The sequence below is a fragment of the Schistocerca cancellata genome, chromosome 1 (assembly GCF_023864275.1).
Source record: "Schistocerca cancellata isolate TAMUIC-IGC-003103 chromosome 1, iqSchCanc2.1, whole genome shotgun sequence".
In the NCBI taxonomy this organism is placed as follows: Eukaryota; Metazoa; Arthropoda; class Insecta; order Orthoptera; family Acrididae; genus Schistocerca; species Schistocerca cancellata.
In genome coordinates, this window is record NC_064626.1 from 746,794,939 (window position 1) to 746,809,282 (window position 14,344).

General features: G+C 42.5%; 1 protein-coding gene across 1 annotated transcript in view; it reads right to left on the minus strand.

The window, feature by feature from the left end:
• Positions 1–11,149: 11,149 nt before the first annotated feature.
• The window catches only part of LOC126100366 (lipopolysaccharide-induced tumor necrosis factor-alpha factor homolog), a 53,045-nt gene continuing 49,850 nt past the window's right edge, over positions 11,150–14,344 (minus strand). The window contains exon 3 of the mRNA XM_049911000.1: positions 11,150–11,359. Coding sequence (XP_049766957.1) covers positions 11,239–11,359 — 121 coding nt within the window. The 3' untranslated portion in view covers positions 11,150–11,238. The remainder of the gene's footprint in view (positions 11,360–14,344) is intronic.

The window sequence follows — 14,344 nt, forward strand, 5'->3', positions numbered from 1 at the left end:
TGAACTGTACATTAAAACTGAAGAAACTGCAAAAAGGTGGGAATTTAAGGAGATGGGACATGCATAAACTGACTAAACCAGAGGTTGTACAGAGTTTCAGGGATAGCATAAGGAAACAATTGACAGGAATGGGGGAAAGAAATACAGTAGAAGAAGAATGGGTAGCTTTGAGAGATGAAGTAGTAAAGGCAGCAGAGGATCTAGGAGGTAAAAAGCCGAGGGCTAGTAAATCTCCATGGGCAACAGAAGAAATATTGAATTTAATTGATGAAAGGAGAAAATATAAAAATGCAGTAAATGAAGCAGTCAAAAAGGAATTAAAACATCTCAAAAATGAGATCGACAGGAAGTGCAAAATGACTAAGCAGGGATGGCTAGAGGATAAATGTAACGATGTAGAGGCTTATCTCACTAGGAGTAAGAGCGATACTGCCTACAGGAAAATTAAAGAGACCTTTGGAGAAAAGAGAACCACTTGTATAAGTATAAAGAGCTCAGATGGAAACCCAATTCTAAGCAAAGAAGGGAAAGCAGAAAGGTGGAAGGAGTATATAGAGTGTCTATACAAGGGCGATGTACTCGAGGACAATATTATGGAAATGGAAGAGGATGTAGATGAAGATGAAATGGGAGATACGATACTGCGTGAAGAGTTTGACAGAGCACTGAAAGACCTGAGTCGAAACAAGGCCACGGGAAAAGACAACATCCCATTAGAACTACTGATGGCCTTGGAAGAGCCAGTCCTGACAAAACTCTACCATCTGGTGAGCAAGATGGATGAGGCAGGCGAAATACCTTCAGATTTCAAGAAGAATATAATAATTTCAATCCCAAAGATAGCATGTGTTGACAGATGTGAAAATTACCGAACTATCAGTTTAATAAGTCACGGCTGCAAAATACTAACGCAAATTCTTTACATACGAATGGAATAACTGGTAGAAGCCGACCTTGAGGAAGGTCAGTTTGGATTCCGTAGAAATATTGGAACACGTGAGGCAATACTGACCCTACGACTTATCTTAGAAGCTAGATTAAGGAAAGGCAAACCTACGTTCCTGGCATTTGTAGACTTAGAGAAAGCTTTTGACAATGATGACTGGAATACTCTCCTTCAAATTCGGAAGGTGGCAGGGGGAAAATACAGGGAGCGAAAGGCTGTTTACAATTTGTACAGAAACCAGATGGCAGGTATAAGAGTCGAGAGACATGAAAGGGAAGCAGTGATTGGGAAGGGAGTGAGACAGGGTTGTAGCCTCTCTCCGGTGTTATTCAATCCGTATATTGAGCAAGCAGTGATGGAAACAAAAGAAAAATTCGGAGTAGGTATTAAAATCGACGGAGAAGAAATAAAAACTTTGAGGTTCGCCGATGACATTGTAATTCTGTCAGAGATAGCAAAGGATTTAGAAGAGCAGTTGGACGGAATGGATAGTGTCTTGAAAGGAGGATATAAGATGAATATCAACAAAAGCAAAACGAGGATAATGGAATGTAGTCGAATTAAGTCGGGTGATGCTGAGGGAATTAGATTAGGAAATAAGACACTTACAGTAGTAAAGGAGTTTTGCTATTTGGGGAGCAAAGTAACTGATGATGGTTGAAGTAGAGAGGACATAAAATGTAGACTGGCAATGGCAAGGAAAGTGTTTCTGGAGAGAAATTTGTTAACATCGAGTATGGATTTAAGTGTCAGGAAGTCGTTTCTGAAAGTATTTGTATGGAACGTAGCCATGTATGGAAGTGAAACATGGACAATAAATAGTTCGGACAAGAAGAGAATAGAAGCTTTCGAAATGTGGTGCTACAGAAGAATGCTGAAGATTCGATGGGTAGATCATATAACTGATGAGGAGGTACTGAATAGGATTGGGGAGAAGAGAAGTTTGTGGCACAGCTTAACTAGAAGAAGGGATCGGTTGGTAGGACATATTCTGAGGCAAGAAGGGATCACCAGTTTAGTATTGGAGGGCAGCATGGAGGGTAAAAATCGTAGAGGGAGACCAAGAGATGAATACATTAAACAGATTCAGAAGGATGTAGGTTGCAGTAGGTACTGGGAGATGAAGAAGCTTGCACAGGATAGAGTAGCATGGAGAGCTGCATCAAACCAGTCTCAGGACTGAAGACCACCACCACAACAACAACAACAACAACAACAACTCAAGAAACCTTAAAAGGCACTCGCAAAAGGGAGACAATTTCGGTAAATAGTATTGGTATTCCGTATCAATAAAACGAGGAACATTGACAAATAAACACTGAAAAAGTTATCCCGTAAATTTATAATTCAGTGTTGGCAGCTGCAAATGGCAGACAAATTATAAATGGTCTCTTTTTGTGTAGTGTATTTGAAGTGAAACAACGGTAAATTACCGCATCGTAACTCCTATATATCACATTGTCATTTTATGTTGATTTTTTTTACGTTAGCAATGGAAATGAAGGGTAACGCAGAATATTTCAGGAGGGGGAAAGAACGTACATTATGTAAATGTATACTCTATTCTCATTCTTTGCGAGATACGACTATTTGGAATTCCTAGGAATCTTAAGAGACAGGTCATTGCTTAGGTTTTATTAATCCCAGATTATCAAATCTTAGTGGGATTTGAGATTGCAGTAATGTATAAAAACAGGATATTTTTATAATCAATTTGATATGGAACTATCATTACGGGTCAATGAAGTCAACTAATGCACAACCTATAAATTACGACATCGTTTGAATAACATGTGACGTACTAAACTTTGTTATGTTTTAGCGGTAATGTAACATGCCCCCCCCTTTTTTTTCAAGTTTTCTAATTTTACCAACTTCCCTTTACACTAAATGTTCACCAGTGACACTGGCGGCTCCAATACCTTTCCAGTTGCTCTTTAAGGTTCAAACAAACATTTCGAATGTGGACTTGCAACTCGCAGCTTGATTGCATCTTTAGCTTCTTCACATTGACCTTTGAAACAATAATCAAGTTAAAGTCGTATGCTCTGTGGTATGTAAAGAGCTTAACTTACCTGTCTGTGTCTCCCAAAGATTACAAAAACTGTTCTCTAGGTATCTCAATCATTAAATGAAATTAGAAATTTTTCACTGACTTTTTTTCTGAAGGCAGATAGATCGTTGCCAAGTTACACTCGTATTTTCAGTCGTCGTCGAAACTGAGTACCTCTTATTTCCATGTTCACAGAGAAAATAATTTCTAGGGATGGATTTCTTGGAAAACTGATGGATGTATATCTTCGTAACGTTTTACAAAACTCTTTATAGGAAACAAAGAGAGTCAAATATTAAATGTTGAATAGCAGAGTTCGTAGTGCGTATTATTCTACTTTGCCTTTTTCTCCAAAGTCAGTAACTGTCACACCTCATCTGTATATCTAATGTTAGTATTTTCTCCCAGCGTATCCATATAGTAATTAAATTTAGACTTACTGTTTGCAACATATGCTCTACCCGCACATTGTATTCCCACTCTCAGCTAAAAAGTTAGTCACGTAAATACATATAAATGTTTTTATAGTTCGTCTACTTTGACTGCTGCAATAACAGAAGATCAACAAGAAGAGAACGATAAGTCATTCGCTGAATTTTTTTTTTTTGCAGATACAAACTCCGTGTTTCACCCTTTCGTATCCACCCCTACTTCTGTTATTTTATTTGTTCATCTGATGATTACTTTGTCCTCCCTAGGTGAAAAAACAGAAGTACAATGCACTAACTCCTGCTGCAACTAACCTCTGGTCCTTCAAGAACTTTCTAGTTACGTCCCTCACATTGGAAGTGATATTTGGCACTGTGTGTAGGAACCTATTCCGAGGGTACATGGATTATTCGATAACAAGATTCTAATTTGTGATGACAGACTGCATGCTGAAGATTAGATGGGTAGATCACATAACTAATGAGGAAGTATTGAGTAGGATTGGGGAGAAGAGAAGTTTGTGGCACAACTTGACCAGAAGAAGGGATGGGTTGGTAGGACATGTTCTGAGGCATCAAGGGATCACCAATTTAGTATTGGAGGGCAGCGTGGAGGGTAAAAATCGTAGAGGGAGACCAAGAGATGAATACACTAAGCAGATTAAGAAGGATGTAGGCTGCAGTACGTACTGGGAGATGAAGAAGCTTGCACAGGATAGAGTAGCATGGAGAGCTGCATCAAACCAGTCTCGGGACTGAAGACCACAACAACAACAGACTGCATCATGAAGTATATCAGAATTTGGTTTTAAGTGATAGGGGGTATAGCGACAAACATTGAAGGTGTACTTCCTTGCGTAAGTTAAATAATACTTCGCGTTCAGCTGTGTTAATTTTCCCGCAGATGCTGGTCAAGCACTTCGTCGGCTGATTTCAACCAAATTGCATCGATGTTTGTGCATCAACTAAAACTACCACAGGGACGTAACTGAATAAATCACTGTTCTGTTATTTCAGTAATCATTTACTGTCACTACATGTTTACTACATTTCAGTTGCAGTTCATATCCCCTTCTTTCAGCCACTGAACCTAACATGAGCTTCCTTTGTGTAGAAACTACTTGTCCTGATTGCCTTATTATTCCATTTCATAGTAAGCGTATGTAATTTTCAGGCGTCATGTTGACGCTCTCGGGCGATTCCTTTTATCTGACCTGCAAGAATGTACGTAATTATCCTCTTTACTTCCGTAATCACTTTTTTAAAAGAGGGTACTGAAGCTGAGACTGATTTATGTATGTTTCCTCATGATCTTAAATCAAAGATTCATGCAACAGATTATTTGTTCGTTTAAGGCCAATTTAACGAATTACGATTTGGTAGTTTTATATAGGTGCAGTTCAGAACAGCGACTCACTGGTCCTGTTAGGACGTTTGCTATCAGATTTTCGCGGGGAAAATCTGTTCCGTAGATGAATGAACACTCAGCGATGAGACGGTGCGACGATTTAGTTATTGCCTTGGCCCACAGTGTACGGTTCTAATACTAAGTTTCCAACCTCAAACTGCTTCCAGCCAATAAACTTCGGAAAAAAACAGTGTTACACCATTAATAAACGATACGTTTGGGACAATCGGTGAACTGTTTTACCAATATTCTTGTATTCCTCACAGCTTTCACTATTAGCCACCGAGTTAACTAACGGCAGACGCAAAAGATGTCACACAGGATGACTACAAACAGCGTACGCGACTGGAAGATCCCTCAGCGAAAGGGATATAGGCTATACAATTATTATTGCGTCCGTGCTATTTGTAATTTAAGTGTCATAATCCCGAAGAAATTACAACGCTATGCATTTCATACACTGATGTGGTGCTGAACTCCTGATCCAGAAGTCTGACTTCTCTGTTTCTTACTCCATAGTAAGAAATTTTGAACAGATTTGGTGAATGTAAGATTTTGTGGCGAAATTTAATAACAGTCATGGGAATGACAGCCACGATGTGTTAACGTAAATCATGCGTCATCTAAAGAACTGATTTTCAATTGCAAAATATCCTGTAAAAGTTGTTTAATTTGTAGCAGATATTACCTTGGATGATCAGTTTTCTTACGAGCTCAATGTTCTCCATCATCATTTCATTAACTCTCATTTTGCTTTCGTCATTTTCAAATTATTTCTGCACACTGCGAAACTAATCTGTTGTAACCTTCCTAATAAATTATTTACGATGTGCCTACTTGGTCTCCTTAAATACAATTATTTATTCACGAATCCTTCCTCGTAACTCCACCATTGGCTTAGAGACTAACAACTACCTCACATTCTCTCACTGAACTATCCGACTTAACTGCGACTGTACGTTTTACCTACCTGGAAAATATTAACGCGTTCTCCGATCATCCTCACTATCAGACACATTATGGAGTTTAGCGTGCTCTGTTTCCGTTAACTTCCCACTTCCCTCCGAGCCGCCGCCCCCTCCCCCCCCCCCTCACGAATAATTTTGTATTTTCACATATTGTGTTTCATCGAAAACATTTGAATGCCTTTTTCAATCGTAAATTTTAGAAACAGATACATATACATTGAAGAGCCAAAGAAACTGGTACAACCTGCCTAATATCGTGTAGGGCCCCTGCGAACACGCAGAAGGGCCGCAACACGATGTGGCATGGACTCGACTAACGTCTGCAATAGTCCTGTGGGAATTGACACCATGAATCCTGCAGAGCTTTCCATAAATCCGTAAATGAACGTGTGTGGGGGGGGGGGGGGGTGGACATCTCTTCTGAACAGCACGTTGCAAGGTATTGGAAATATGCTAAATAATGTTCATGTCTGGGGAGTTTGGTGGCCAGCGGAAGTGTTTAAACTCAGAAGAGTGTTCCAGGAGCCCCACTGTAGTAGTTTTATGGAGTGTGGGGTGGCGTATTGTCCTGCTGGAATTGCCCAAGTCCATCGCAGTGCACTATGGACATGACTGGATGCGGGTGATCAGACAGGATGCTTACGTGTTATCTGTCAGAGTCGTATCTAGATGTATCAGGGGTCCCATATCACTCGAACTGCACACGCTCTACACCATTACAGAGCCTCCACCAGCTTGAACAGTCCCTTGCTGACGTCCAGGGTCCATGGATTCATGACGTTGTCTCCATACCCGTACACGTCCATCCGCTCGATATAATTTGGAACGAGACTCGTCCGACCAGGCAACATGTTTCCAGTCATCAACACCAGTGTCGGTGTTGACGGGCTCAGGCGAGGCGTAAAGCATTGTGTGGCAGTCATCAAGAGTACACGAGTGGGCCTTCGGCTTCGAAAACCCATATCGATATTATTTCGTTGAATGGTTAGCACGCCGAAACTTTATGACCAAACATTGAAATTTGCAGCAATTTGCGGAAGGGTTGCACTTTATTCTATCACGCTGAACGATTCTCTTCAGTCGTCGTTGGTCCTGTTCTTGCAGTAGCTTTTTCCAGCCACAGCGGTGTGTGTGTGTGTGTGTGTGTGTGTGTGTGTGTGTGTGTGTGTGTGTGTGGTTTGTTGCTGCAGGATTCCTGATATTCATGGTACACTCGTGAAATGGTCGCACCGGAAAATCCCCAGTTCATCGCTATCTCGGACATGTTTCTCATCGTCTGTGCGCCGACTATGACACCACGTTCAAACCAACTTACATCTTTAGCGCCTGCCATTGTAAAAGCAGTAACCGATCTAACAACTGCCCCAGACACTTGTCTTATATAGGCGTTGCCGACCGCAGGGCCGGGTTCTGCCTGTTTACATATCTCTGTATTTGAATGCGCATGCCTTTACCAGTTTCTTTGGCGCTTCAGTGTATAAGAAGATGGCTCAAAATGTAGCTAACAGCTATCCTTAGCTATTTTAGTTTTTATTGTCACCTCTTCCTGGCACTGGAAAGCTAGTGTTAAACCGTAATTACGAATGTTTAACTAGAAAATTAAATACAAAAAGTATAGTAATTACTGGATGAAATTAGAAGGCTGTATCTTTAGGAAATTTAGAAATAGAAGTATGACTATCATATTGAATTGCAAAATTTTAGCCAGTTTCGCTACCATCCGGCTTTTCTGTAGCATTAACCAATAGGCTCATGAACACGCCTCCAGGCCTGGCACAAATTTTGAACTATCATTAAGTTACATTGCAGGTTCGACACATCTGAATTGTTTGCACTATCCATCTCATACCACTGCAACCTCGCCGATTTCATCCGTATCATCCACAGATTCCATTTTAATGCGTTGCATCAATTTTTCGATCGTATCGTAACCTTTGGCTGAACACTTACGAAGTATACGTGAGAGCTGCATTTCTACGGCATATTCCGGAGGTATTTAGCTTTCTGGAGGTTTGTCGCTTGTTGGGTACTAGCGTTCCAACCAGCAGTGTTCCAATACGCAATCTCTTGAGTGATTTCAGTGTCCCTGCGATGCCCTCTGTACCTGTTTGAATATAAAAGGCGATACCTTCCTGAAGCTGCCCTCTTTGCCTTTCACAATCAGACTCATTCTGACCAGCAGCATGCATGCTGTTACTATTAACAGAAGAACTCTTGAGTCTTTAGGAATGACTAAACGCACCCTCTTGTTAGGTTGGGTGCTGGTATTTACCAGTGGCCTACCCTTTCCGCTGGGAGGAAGAGAAAATTTCGAAGGGTCCATTTCCGTCCCACGAGCAGCTAGGGAAATAAAAGTTCACCTAGACAGAGGCCCACTTGCCTACGCAGGCCTAATAGAACTGAAGGAGTTGCTCTCTACTGACTGCTCCACTTCAACCACCATGCATCTCGTCAGCGCACAGCACACCTTGAAACTGAGGTTTTTCTATCAGAGGTTTTAACTTCCTTCGTGATCCGGACAGTCAAGCAAAGATACCCGTTCCTTGTGAAACACAATGTTCCACGGCTGCGCCGCATTGTGGTCACTGAATCAAGTCCATAACTTATGCAGACAGAGAACTGGCGGCACTTACAAGTCTCCAGCTCAAAAACCATTGGGTCACCAAGCCCGTACCCAGTAAACGAATACTGAGTCCCTGAGGGCATTACTGAACCAAAGTTGCTAGCATTCGCTGAAATATGCACCGTGAACTATTGTTTGTGCGGTTGGATGGATATTTAGACATGACTTAATTAAATCTGAAGTGTTGTAACCATTTCGCGGGCAGGCGATGTGTCATAAAACGCTTCAGGCTTTAAGGAGCCTCGTGATTCATTCTAATTGTGAAGTTGTATGAGAAACAAAAAATGTAACATGACAGTCACATTTTGCTATGAGCAATGTATCGTATACATAATGTAGAGCTTAATTCTCAAGGGGCATATGTTCAAAATGGTTCAAATGGCTCTGAGCACTATGGGACTTAACATCTATGGTCATCAGTCCCCTAGAACTTACAACTACTTAAACCTAACTAACCTATGGACGTCAGACAACACCCAGTCATCACGAGGTAGAGAAAATCCCTGACCACGCCGGGAATCGAACCCGGGAACCCGGGCGTGGGAAGCGAGAACGCTACCGGACGACCACGAGCTGCGGACGGAGCATATGTAATGACTGCTGAGGTTACTCATTCCTAGTTGTAATATATCTCTCAACTTCCCGAAAAAGATCAGACTATTTTTCGTAATGAGAAGACGCTTTTTGGAATGAGATTTAGCGTTGGCAGAGCATGAAACGTCAATTGAGACTGAGTTACCAGCAGTTTTGGTGGTATAGCGAGGGCCGACGTGAAGAGCACAAGTTTTTGAAGACATTAGGGACGGAGTCGTCTTTAGAGACAAAAGTGACGAGGTCTTCCTCAGTGACATTAGGTCTGAACCGTCTAAGGAGACATTTGATGAGAAGACAGGAGAGGGCAAATACCGATGCGACCCGTACTTAGCCACCATCACCCGCTGCCACTTCATCCCACCTCGGCACCATTTAACTTTTGCATGTTATGCTGCAATATGGCCAGCGATCAACAGTCGTGAGACAATAGGAGCTCTTTGATCTCACTTGATGTTGGTCGTCCGTTATGTCCTTGGCCTCTTGGCCATGATGTTTGTTATTGGATTTTCTCGCACGCTCATCCTCCACACTTATCAAACCGATGCAATCATCACGAACAGAATGACCTCGAGGTAGCTTTGTAACCTGAGTAATCTGTTCTTTTATAAGCCACAACGGACTCATTTACATTAACTCACTTTGTGCACTCATTTGTTGTAAGTCGATTTTGTTTACTTGTTTTTGCCCAGTGATAATCTACATTCAGCTAAACTGCCAGTAAATTAATGTTTCTGAATTCCTGTTTCATTCTTGTGTACATCTCTCCCCAATGCTGTTCTCATAATTACTAATTTCTTGACTCACAGCTACAGTTCGTATGTCAGGAGCATCGCTCCCTTCAGTTTCCTTGCGCTTACTTCATTACCGTACATTTCAGTAGTAGTGAGGTGATTTCCATATCGAGAGGAGATAATTTGCGCGTATCAGAGGGTTATTTAGTGAAGTGTAACCGTAACCCCAGTGGCGTGTTGTAGTCTCTCTGAAACGGAAACACCTAGAGTGAGAAAATCTTTCACTTTATAGAACGTCGATTAGCGAAATACTTTCCTAAGTGTGGGAATCTTAGTTTCTGCAGCCATGTAGCTGCAATTGCTACATTAAAGCCTGTGGTACTGTTCTCTGGATTAAACAACCTTACCTATGCTTTTTCTTTCAGTAATCACTTACGTGTTTCTTGAAGTCTTCTCAGCGAATAGAATATTCCACCGTCTTTCAGCGTGTGCATCCGGGACATCGAAATTTCGTTCCCCGAGTTTTGTGCTATCAGAATTATAGCCACCTTCAACGGGACTCATTTAAAACCACTCGACAGAGTGATCTGCATAAGAACGGCATGTGGAAATAAGGTGCTCTGCAGAAGAACGGCATGTGGAACACCACTGACAAACCAGGGCTCTACAGCCAAATAAAAATATTCAGTGGCTGGACGTTGTGTTTCCACTAGCCGTTCCACAGATTACGTGAAAGTCAGCGCACTCGCCACAACCTCATCCTATTGGGATTCAGTGGTTAAGGAAGGTGTGAAAGGAATTGGCAGACAACTGCGAGGATTTCAAGCTCAACAATTCAAGGCAACTACACATTTCACGTCTGTGCTCTTAAGGGGAATTATTGTTCCAAGTCTTCATTTGCCTGTTATTGCAATTCCTGCAATTCGTGATAGTAACTAACCATGTAATTAGTATGCAATGCGAATTTGCTGGCTCTGTGACTGACATTTTGTTTCCAGATGCGTAATCTTTTCCTATGATTGGCGCTGTTGTGCTGACTGTCTTATCTGTGTCGCAAGCGCATTTTACTCCACATTACTTGTACATCATTGCGTCACATGGTTTTAATACAGTCAACTACTCGCCCTGAAGCTGGGCTATAGGAGTAGCAGCCGAAATATCGGCAGATGATATGCTGTCCAGAAGGTACGCCCAAAAGTGCAAATACTCACTTATTAAATGAAAGGAAAATATGTTTGTGGACGTAGTGTTACGAAACAATGTAGGAACCAAAGATTGTACTACAATTTACATTTCACGTAATATGGTAGAAGCTGCAGATAGGTTGCTTTTATTTTTAATCGTAATGCGCTACATAACAGTATGCAAAAAAGGTACAAAATTTGACGTTGCGTGGGTCGATGCGTGTGTCTGGGAAGCGCGACGGCGGAGCGCAGGAAGGCAGAGTAGGTAGAGGCGGACCGGACAACGCGGCGTGTCCAGGGCAATCAGGAGTCCTTGCGGTAGCCGGCGCGAGTGCGCGGCGCGAAGCCGATCATGGTGCCGCACATGGGGCAGTAGTGGCGTACCATGCAGTACCAGCCGCAGTAGAACGGTAGCCAGCAGCACCTGCGGAAGACCAGACTTAGTATCACCGCAGTGGACGTCACAAACACGAATTGCAACTACTCTAGGAAATTACAAAAACATGCGCCGATCTACATTTGAGCAAGATGTATGAGAAAGGCGAAATACCCTCAGACTTCAAGAAGAATATAATAATTCCAATCCCAAAGAAAGCAGGTGTTGACAGATGTGAAAATTACCGAACTATTAGTTTAATAAGTCACAGCTGCAAAATACTAATGCGAATTCTTTACACACGAATGGAACGACTGGTAGAAGCGGACCTCGGGGAAGATCAGTTTGGATTCCGTAGAAATGTTGGAAAACGTGAGGCAATACTGACCCTACGACTTATCTTAGAAAATAGATTAAGGAAAGGCAAACCTACATTTCTCGCATTTGTAGACTTAGAGAAAGCTTTTGACATTGTTGACTGGAATACCCTCTTTCAAATTCTGAAGATGGCAGGGGTAAAATACAGGGAGCGAAAGGCTATTTACAATTTATACAGAAAGCAGATGGCAGTTATAAAAGTCGAGAGGCATGAAAGGGAAGCAGCGGTTGGGAAGGGAGTGAGACAGGGTTGTAGCCTGTCCCCGATGTTTTTCAATCTGTATATTGAGCAAGCAGTAAAGGAAACAAAAGAAAAATTTGGAGTACGTATTAAAATCCATGGAGAAGAAATAAAAACTTTAAGGTTCGCTGATGGCATTGTAATTCTGTCAGAGACAGCAAAGGACTTGGAAGAGCAGTTGAATGGAATGGACAGTGTCTTGAAAGGAGGATATAAGATGAGCATCAACAAAAGCAAAACGAGGATAATGGAATGTAGTCGAATTAAGTCGGGTGATGCTGAGGGAATTAGATTAGGAAATGAGGCACTTGTAGTAGTAAAGGAGTTTTGCTATTTGGGGAGCAAAATAACTGATGATGGTCGAAGTAGAGAGGATATAAAATGTAGACTGGCAATGGCAAGGAAAGCGTTTCTGAAGAAGAGAAATTTGTTAACATCGAGTATAGATTTAAGTGTCAGGAAGTTGTTTCTGAAAGTATTTGTATGGAGTGTAGCCATGTATGGAAGTGAAACGTGGACAATAAATAGTTTGGACAAGAAGAGAATAGAAGGTTTCGAAATGTGGTGCTACAGAAGGATGTTGAAGATTAGGTGGGTAGATCACGTAACTAATGAGGTATTGGTTAAAAAAATGGTTCAAATGGTTCTGAGCACTATGGGACTTAACTGCTGTGGTCATCAGTCCCCTCTAACTTAGAACTACTTAAAACTAACTAACCTAAGGACATCACACACATCCATGCCCGAGGCAGGATTCGAACCTGCGACTGTAGCGGTCACACGGTTCCAGACTGTAGCGCCTAGAACCGCACGGCCACTCCGAGCGGCGAGGAGGTATTTAATAGGATTGGGGAGAAGAGAAGTCTGTGGCACAACTTGACTAGAAGGGATCGGTTGGTAGGACATGTCCTGAGGCATCAAGGGATCACAAATTTAGCATTGGAGGGCAGCGTGGAGGGTAAAAATCGTAGAGGGAGACCAAGAGATGAATACACTAAGCAGATTCAGAAGGATTTAGGTTGCAGTAGGTACTGGGAGATGAAGGAGCTTACACAGGATAGATTAGCATGGAAAGCTGCATCAAACCAGTCTCAGGACTGAAGACCACAACACAACATCTACATTTAGTTAGTTACATGATACATAGAACATTCGAACGATTCTTTTACCGAATTGATGTGAAACGAGTCAATTCACAGGAAGTATATATATATACATTAATGTTAATATTACTGAAAACGTTATTGGTTTTGTCATATTCATGCAACTACACATTTTCTTAATGGGAACCAGTTTTTAAGGTTGGTTTGTGGGATTGAAGGGACCAGACTACTAGGGCCATCGGTCCTTTTTTCCATGAACTTTAAACACTCACAAGGAATAATAACAAACAATGGAGATGACGAGAGACGACACAGGACGAGAAAGACACAGACAGAGACCAGACAGAAGGTTGGTTCAAATGGCTCTTAGCACTATGGGACTCAGCATCTTAGGTTATAAGTCCCCTAGAACTTAGAACTACTTAAACCTAATAAACCTAAGGACATCACACACACCCATGCCCGAGGCAGGATTCGAACCTGCGACCGTAGCAGTCCCGCGGTTCCGGACTGCAGCGCCAGAACCGCTAGACCACCGCAGCCGGCCCAGACAGAAGGAATTAAAATCACACCGAGTGTGAGTGGTTGGCCGACCATAGAAAAAAAAAAAAAGAGCCAACCAGCAAGAAACGCACTAAAAACCCCAATCTAAAATCGTAGGCCAAAGGCCAGACAACACAAAAAAAGAACACACACTTAGATCAAGCAATAAAAACCCCCTGCACGAATAAAACTCAGAACTAAATGTGCCATCACAACGTCATCTGATAGAAGCGCAGGAAGTGTATCAGGCAGCTCAATCGTCTGCCTGAGCGGATTTAAAAGCGGGCAGTCCAACAAGATGTGGACCACAGTCAAAGCTGAACCGCAGCGTCAAAGGCGAGTCCTCACGGCGCAATAAATAGCTGTGCGTCATCCAGGTGTGGCCAATGCACAGCCGACAGAGGACAACAGAGTCCTTGTGAGAGACCCGCAAGGAGGAGCGCCACGTACCAGTAGCCTCCTTGATGGCCCGAAGTTTGTCGAGTGAACGAAATGCGCGCCATTCTTCACCCGAGGTGCGAAGTATCTTCTGCTGCAAAACTGACTTGAGGTCGCTCTCCGAAAGGCCAGTCCCCAAGGGCGGTGCACCGACAGGCTGTTTGGCCAGCGTGTCAACACGTTCATTTTCCGGGGTGGCTACATGACCCGGGGTCTACCACAGGGCGGCCGCAAAGGCCAAGAGTATGGAGGGACCCCTGGATAGCCATCACCGGACGAGAGCGAGGGAAACACTGGTCGATAGTTCGTAAACTGCACAAGGAGTCACTA